Source organism: Nannobrachium achirus (genome assembly GCF_963921795.1).
Source record: "Nannobrachium achirus genome assembly, chromosome: 16".
In the NCBI taxonomy this organism is placed as follows: domain Eukaryota; kingdom Metazoa; phylum Chordata; class Actinopteri; order Myctophiformes; family Myctophidae; genus Nannobrachium; species Nannobrachium achirus.
The window spans coordinates 59,506,838-59,515,720 of record NC_137823.1 but is presented as its reverse complement, the minus strand read 5'-3'; the positions used below and the strand labels follow the sequence as shown (position 1 = coordinate 59,515,720).

At 42.6% G+C, this 8,883-nt stretch overlaps 1 protein-coding gene across 1 annotated transcript in view; it reads left to right on the top strand.

Moving 5' to 3' along the window:
- Nucleotides 1–494: 494 nt before the first annotated feature.
- LOC308301179 (palmitoyltransferase ZDHHC14-like) overlaps nt 495–8,883 on the top strand; it is a gene marked incomplete at both ends in the record, with an annotated part of 47,413 nt that continues 39,024 nt past the window's right edge. The window contains one exon of the mRNA XM_080745074.1: nt 495–814. Within this exon, the coding sequence (XP_080601200.1) occupies nt 495–814 (320 nt within the window). The remainder of the gene's footprint in view (nt 815–8,883) is intronic.

Here is an 8,883-nt window from a genome sequence, read left to right as displayed (position 1 = left end):
GCAATATAAATAATAGTCGCTGCTTTGGGGGTAGAAAAACAATGGAAGAAGAATGACCCACCGGCGGGGAGAGAGAGAGAGAGAGAGAGGTCTCACCAGGGTTCCTCCTGATGATGATGGAATGGAATAAAATAAAAAACCTTTTTCATGATTGAAATGTGACTGACAAGGATATAGGAGGAGAGTTGGACCGATCAGAGTCGGGACATTTAATCGAACAAAACGATCCAAACCGAAGGAATATCGGATTGATCGTCTAATTATTATTGACCATCATATTATGTGTTTGTGAAAACCTTTTCAATGATTGAAATGTGACTGACAAGGATGTAGGAGGAGAGTTGGGCCGATCGGAGAGTCGGACATTTAATCGAACAACAAAAACGATCAAATAATACGAATATATCGGTGTTATTGGTATTATTTTGGGTCGTTTCTGGTTTGTTTGTTTGTCGGTTGGTGAATTACTGAGCGAGACATCTCCTCGTTGACAGATGCATCATCTGGGTCTGGACCACCATGAACATGAACCCTGCTCCTCCTCCTCCAACATGCGGGAATGTCAGTACAATCAGATCTGCACCCGCAGCTCGTCGCCCGGAGCCTCCGCCGGTCCCTGCGCGGCGGAGCAGCCGCTCCAGCAGCACCAGCAGCCGGGGAAGAGCAGGGGCAAGAAGCGGAGGAAGTGGGAGATGTTCCCCGGCAGGAACAGGTTCTACTGTAACGGGAGGATCATGATGGCCCGGCAGACCGGGGTGTTCTACCTGACCCTGCTGCTCATCTCTGTCACCAGCGGCCTCTTCTTCACCTTCGAGTAAGTTAGGCTACTTAATAGCCCCTTTTCCACTGACATGGCCCAACACCACACCACTCCACACTGCCCACTTGTGCCAGGTTTTCCACTACAAGGACCTGGGTAGAGGGGGTGTTATTCAATGTTATATGAGATACTTAAATGGTTTCCTGTGGAAATAAGCTTAGTCTTTTCTAGGATCTCCTTTTAGTAGACCTTGTATCACTGCAAACTCCTAAAGTCTTCAATCAATCAAAGTGGTAGGCTACTAAACGTACTCCTGGTGGCGCTATACAAGGCAGATATGAAAAATGCAGGGCAAAGGTTTTTCCTTGGCCTCTAGGGAGTGCGCATACAGAGTTGTACACTGATCAGTGGAATAATAGGTAAAAACACAAATCGTCTGTTATAGCGCCACCATGAGGCTGATTTCTTTTTTTTTAAGTGGCATTTATTCCTCGGCCTATTGGGAATGTGCATGCACAATTTCAACAAAATTCAACGGACCAATCCTGCAAACTTTGGAAGCCAATTTTAGCCAATCAGGATGGAATATGGAAAATCGTACAGATCCATGTCGATCACGTGACTGTAGAGATACTGTCTACCAATTTGCTTGATTTTTAGACAAAATCTGTAGTATTACTGGCCAAAAATTAGTTTTGCGAAAATCGGCCTCCTGGTGGCGCTAGAACAGGCCCATGTGAAAAATGTGGGGCAGAGTTTCTGAATTGGCATCCAGGGAGTGTGTGTGCACAGTTTGGCAGCGACTGGGCCAACGGCCCCGGAGATTAGCTGGTAACAAACTGGATGGACGGACGGACGGACACACGCACGGACGGACGGACGGACTGACTGACGGACGGACGGACAGAGGCGAAAACATGTCTCTCCCCATGCCTTTCGGCTGGTGGAGAGACTGGAGACAATGATGTCAAACTTGTACAGTAGTAGAGTCCATGTACTGTAGGCCTACAATACATACTATAGCTACCTCCACATCTACCTCATAGCGCATCAAAGATTATATCACTATTACAGCTAATCAGTCATATTTGGGTTATGATCCCCACATGACCTGGTGTCACCCCATGCCATGCTTAATAAGATATCAGTTCAGCCTATATACCACCATGCACCCATATGTCCTTATTGGGAAATGGGAAATTGGGTAATGGGAAAGAAGCACAGAATGTTTGATTCTTACATATTGTCGTTGTCGGGTGGAAACCTCGTATCTCCAAGTTTCAAATGTGTACGTTCTTTCGCAAAGTAAAGCCCTGCTTCATCAGACAAGGCCGTCGCACAACAGTAGTGAAAACAGCAGATCTACAAGCACACAACGCCTCACGGTGTGGTGAGGCGTTGTGTGCTTGTAGATTTTCACTAGTTTAAATCATTTTTAAAATGATAAATGCAAAATGAACGGTTTTGGACATACAAGGTTTTCATCCGACAACCACGATATATATGATATGTTGAGTATTGCTAAGCCTAAATCACAATCTCCAGTCTCTCTCTCTCTCTCTCTCTCTCTCTCTCTCTCTTTATCTCTCTCTCTCTCTCTCTCTCTCTCTCAGCTCTCTCTCTTCAATCAGTTTGTTCAATTCTGTCTGCTACAGGAGCGTTAGTGAAGCAAGTCTCTCTGTGAATCCACTCTAGTGCAGCTTGATTGCCTCCCCCTTCTCTTTTTCTCTTCTCTCTGAAAGACTATCAAGTTGGACATGGCATCAGACAGACATTTAATCTCCTCTCCAACCCAAACAGCCCTGCTGTGTTCCGTGGCAGACATCCAGAGTAGACCAACAGAATAATACGACCTTTCCCTCGCCACTTTAATTTGCTGGGCAGACGTTATGTAAATGGTAGTAGTGACTAACATTCTCAGGGCTTCTGGGTTTGTTTACATCAGCACCGATAATCTAAGCCTAATCTGATTTAAAGCCATAGTACAGCATACAGCGGCATGCTTAGTTTACTGACAATCTCCTAATCTCATTATACTGATATCTATCTGACTAGAGTAGACAGTGGTGTTTTTTTTTCTTCTTTTTTTTACTCAAGTAAAAGTATCAATACCACAATTTAGAAATGGTCCTTTACAAGTGAAAGTCCGGAAAAATAAATACAAAGTACAAAAGTATTGGCCTCAAAATGTACTTAAAGGGAAGAACCACCCATTTTCAACATTGAACTATGTCATTAACATACTGTACACCGTGATGATGTCATCACGGTGTACTTTGCAAGCCAAACCCCACAATCAATGTTCTTATTTCCACATAACAACTCAAAGGTATATTAATGACATAGTTAAGATGGGTGGTTCTCCCCTTTAAAGTACCACAAATAAAAGCATTCATCATCATGCAAAATGTCCCATTTCAGGTTTTCAAACTGTATCCACCTGTTTCCGCGGGAGTTTACTGGAGATTATTTGGACCTCACTTCCGGTTTAACAGCAGACATACAAGCTCACGTCGCGTCGCAGATGCAAACGTTGCGAGCTTGTAAATCACACTCGGCTGCGGCGCCGGAAGCTCGGTACAGCGTCTGCGCAATGCACTATGGGGCGTTGGAAAGTCGTGGATACAAATCTTTTGAAAGTAGCCGATCTACAAGCTCACGATGTGTTGCTTGTGAGCTTGTAGATCTGCTATTTTTTAAATAAACAAAATATATAATATAGAGTGATGTATGCTTTGTAATACTAATCTAAATTTACAGAGTAACTAGTAGCTAAAGTTTTCAAATAATTGTAGTGGAGTAAAAGTAAAATATCTGTAGTGGAGTAGAGGTAAAAGTATAGAAAATTGGAAATACTCCTACTAAAGTAAAAGTACCTCAAAATGTACTTAAAGGGGCACTCCACCACTTTTCAACCTATCTTCATATAATCCTCACTAATGTTCATGATAAAATATCACAATTTTTTCTACTCAGTTTGGGTCTCATAGGAGAGCTGTGGGTGGGTGAAATCCTTCTACCGGTGACATCATCAATGGCAATGCAGGCTTTCTATTCCTGAAAAAGTTGCAATGTTAAAGTGGAAGCCATTGTTCTCGTGATAATAAAAATCTAAATATTTTTTTTTCAAAAATATTATTTAATTTATTATTAATTTATTCCAATTTATTTCGTTTTTGTCAAACGATGATGTCACCGGTAGAAGGATTTGACAGCTCTCCTATGAGACCCAGACTGAATAGAAAAAAAACTGTGTTATTTTATTATGAACATTAGTGAGGACCTATTATATGAAGACAGGTTGAAAAGTGGTGAACTACTCCATTAAGTACAATACTTGAGTACATGTACTTAGTTACTTTCCACCACTGGCAATTAGACATGTTTACATGCACTCTAACAATCCGATGTTAACCAAATTAAGAGTAGACTCGCCCTCAACTGTAGCCTAGCCAATGGTTTTGTTGATGATGGGCACCGACCTTAATCTGATGAAGCCAAAAGTCCAATTACACTGTAGCCTGATTATCTCAATTGGTGTATGGTCATAATATGAATGAGCGTAACCCAATTAGAATATCTCTAGATTGCTGCACAGTCTTTCATTTCTATTTTTGTCCGGAGTGATCCATGTTTAACACGATTATTTGTGGCAACATAAAGTGTTGCGCTGCAAATGTTGCATAAACGCGCCCATTGAAGTGAAGCGAGCAGTCTTCTCCACATTCCACAGAGGGAGGAATATTGAATGTCAGATGTCTCGATAGCCAGACGTGAAGAATTACAGCGAGTGAGCGAAACAAAATACCAGGAAGGTCTGGTCTTTCCATGAAACAGCCTGACCAGTTGAAAGCCTGCACAAACTTCTGGTTGATTTCAACGAAGAGAGACTTCAGGCTTGTGGTGAAACCGTCTCGATCTGACTGAATCGGTCACACTCAGGGCTCTGACAAAACCACAGTTCAGATCAATTATAACCTTGCGTCACCAGGTATTCGTTTACTAAACAGGTTGTTTGATCCGGTCTAGACCGGATGGCATCCTAGACCTGGGCAGGAGAACCAGCGTCGCTTTGTTTTGGTTCCCCGTTTGTTTCCCCAATCCCTGTTTAAATGCTAGAGGAGTGTGGTCTTGCCAGTCGCTGCAAGTTGGACTAAATGATGGATATACCAAACAAACCTTTAAAAAAATAAGCAAAACAACGCCGCATTAAGGGTTTTATTGGGGACTGCCCCATACAGTAGGTGCTGACCTTCAAAGCAGCCAAAGGTATGGCTCCTCCATACCTCCAAAACCTGATCAACCCCTACACCCCCACCCGTTCACTTAAATCAGCTAACACAGGGATGCTGACAGAACCCTCACTAAAAACTCCAGGGCAAAAATCCACTCGTCCGAGACAGTTTGCCCTCCTGGCCCCCAAGTTGTGGAATAAACTCCCTGTCGCACTTAGAACAACGGACTCACTCGCTAGCTTTCGCCGTGGACTGAAGACTCACCTTTTCAGACTCCACCTAAACCCTTAGCACTACAGAAAAAATCAATGACCATACATGAAGCTAGTTTTTGTTTTTAGGTTTTTAGAACTTTGATTATATTGTGTTTTTTCTAGATAGATATACATTTGCATTTGTTATATTGTTGATGATGTACTGACATATTATCTTGTTTATTATTGTGATGTTATCTGCTTATTGTAAGTCGCTTTGGATTAAAAGCGTCTGCTAAATGCCTAAACTGTAAACTAAACTATAGGTCGAACTCCCGTTGGATCGAACAGCGTCGGCAGGTTAGATAATCACCCGCGTCACGGTTACTGAGGTTAGGGTTAGAGTCATGCATAGTTTTACTGAGGTTAGGATTTAGGGTTTGGGTTAGAGTTTGGTGGTCGATCCAAAGGGTGTTCGACCTAATGACATGTTAGCGGTTTTATTGGGTAGGTAGTAATATTATGTCATTGAGCGCAGGGGAATTGTTTTGGGTTAAAACTGTTTCCGGTTTGGTGTTTCCGGCCAAAGTGTAGTCCGTTTTGACTACAACATGACGTAGGATGCCATCCGCTTCAGTTGGAAGCGATCCCAAGCTAGATCAATTATGATCCTCCTCAGTCTCTTTTACAGGACCAGACATCAGTGTCTTTTTTTTCCCAGAGTCGTAACTTGTTGGATGCCGTTGCTGTCGGGCAGAAATTAATTTTGTTAACCACTTGTGTCTTGTGTGCTTTATACAGTACTTAAAATGGCCGATCTACAAGATCACAGCACATCGCCTTGTTGCCACACGTTGTGAGCTTTGTAGATCACATGGTTTCGCTCTTTGGAGACCTGGCCAAGAGAGCAGCGTCAACCCAACATCGTCAGACAAAATAATGTAGGGCGACTATGAAATGTACAGCACTTAAAATGCAGACAGAAGGATAAATGCCTGGCTTGAATTCAAGGGCAACGGTAGAAATAGCTACATAATATATGGGTCATACACATAAGTTGCCTCGAAAATTTGATTGTAGTCCTACAGATTTGGCCCTAAAATCACGCAAATCGCTACACAGCATGTCTACACTCATCACATCAACATGGATCTGTCCCATATAGCGCCACCGTCAGGCCGATTTTTTCAAACACATTTTTGGACACTGCTCCTACATATTTTGCCCTAAAATCACGCAAATCGGTACACACTTGCTCTACACTCATCTCATCAACATGGATCTGTCCCATTTAGCGCCACCTTCAGGCCGATATTTTAAAACACATTTTTGGACACTACTCCTACAGATTTTGCCCTAAAATCACGCAAATCGCTACACAGCATGTCTACACTCATCACATCAACATGGATCTGTCCCATATAGCGCCACCGTCAGGCCGATTTTTTCAAACACATTTTTGGACACTGCTCCTACATATTTTGCCCTAAAATCACGCAAATCGGTACACACTTGCTCTACACTCATCTCATCAACATGGATCTGTCCCATTTAGCGCCACCTTCAGGCCGATATTTTAAAACACATTTTTGGACACTACTCCTACAGATTTTGCCCTAAAATCACGCAAATCGCTACACAGCATGTCTACACTCATCTCATCAATATGGATCTGTCCCATATAGAGCCACCGTCAGGCCGATTTTTTCAAACACATTTTTGGACACTGCTCCTACATATTTTGCCCTAAAATCACGCAAATCGCTACACAGTATGTCTACACTCATCTCATCAACATGGATCTGTCCCATATAGCGCCACCGTTAGGCCGATTTCTTCAAACAAATTGTTTGGACACTGCTACACATTTTGGCCTAAAATCACACTGGGACCTGGCGGTCGCTTATCTCCCGATTACGGAGTCTTACTGGTGGTATATAGCCCCAACATCCCTGATAAAACTAAATCAAGAATGAAGGCATTTCTACATGACTGTAGAGATACTGTTTACCAATTTGCGTAATTTTTAGACAAAATCTGTAGGAGGGCTCTGGCTAGGGTGACCATATTTTCAGCCACTCAAACCGGGACGCAAAACACTGTTGCCTAAAACTGGGACCCTAAAAGCAATGCGCACGTTACCGCGCGCGCGCGTGCCCATTCTCTAACGTTCGTGCACGCGCACACACGCACCACATGGTTGCATACAAGCAGTGAGTGATTGATAAACAGCCTCAGCGTTGAATTCAGACACGCAATGAATTTGTTCCTTTTTTCTGATTGGTTAGGTGAGCATGTTTTCATGAAAAGAACATGATAAATGTGTATGAAACCACTGAAAACAGCTACGATTATTTTAATTCTGGTGAAAACCGGGACAATTTTGCAGTGAATGTTGAAAACCGGGACATATTAGTGTTTTAGAGATATTTGTCGGGACACTGGGACACGCAGCTTGAAAACGGGACGTCTGGTCACCCTAGCTCTGGCAGTACTTGAGTACATGTAAATTAACCATGGAAGGTAACATAAGCCCCTTTTCCACAGGCCCAACTCCACACCACTCCACACCACACTGCCCACTTGTGCCAGGTTTTCCACTACAAGGACCTGGGTAGAGTGGTGTGAAAGTGGTACTAAACAGGGTACTAAAACGTATCCACTCTAGAGTAGGTCTGAGCTAGGCCACACAGGGCCAAACACTTCATAATGACTGATCACTCACTGACTTTTCATTTAGACTACCATGATATAGTTGTAATACATGATAATAGATTCTATTGTGCTCATATCTCCGCATCAGTATGACATCACACTGCTTGGTGTGTGCCGTCAGGGTCATTTGTGTACAGTGTGATGTCATACTGATGTCAGCAGTGTGATGTCATACTGATGTCAGCAGCTATGTCTCTATATATGGAGTTATATGTTGTTCGTGTCCAAATATGGGGCTTGTGAGGTCAGACTTAGTGAGATTCGTCGGTTATCTCCATATATGGAGGGAGAACCAGCTTATGAGCCGATGAGTTGTGTCAGAGTCGAGATCCTGCTTGCATCTAATCTGTCGGTAGATAATGCCGGTCTTATATAAGGGTCATTTGTGTACGGTGTGATGTCATACTGATGTCAGCAGTGTGATGTCATACTGATGTCAGCAGCTATGTCTCTATATATGGAGTTATATGTTGTTCGTGTCCAAATATGGGGCTTGTGAGGTCAGACTTAGTGAGATTCGTCGGTTATCTCCATATATGGAGGGATGTGTTGGTTATCTCCATATCTGGAGATTCAACCTTCAACGATTTTGACATCTTGTTACTAATCTGTCGGTAGATAATGCCGGTCTTATATAAGGGTCATTTGTGTACGGTGTGATGTCATACTGATGTCAGCAGTGTGACAGGAGATAAGCGACCAACGGTCGCTTATCTCCCGATTAGGGAGTCTTACTGGTAATTATCATAGTAATACATTAATACTTTATAATGTATTATAATCACAGTTATAATCCATTATAGTGCATTATAATGTGTAATACAAATGTATATTGTATTATAATCACAGTTAAAAGGGTCAATTTGTTTCTTACCGATAGGGGTACTTTTGTGTAATGGAAAATGTAGATATTTTTATGTGGTGTGGTGTGGTGCGGTGTGGTGTAGTGTATTGTGGTGTGGTGCTAAAACTGCAGTCG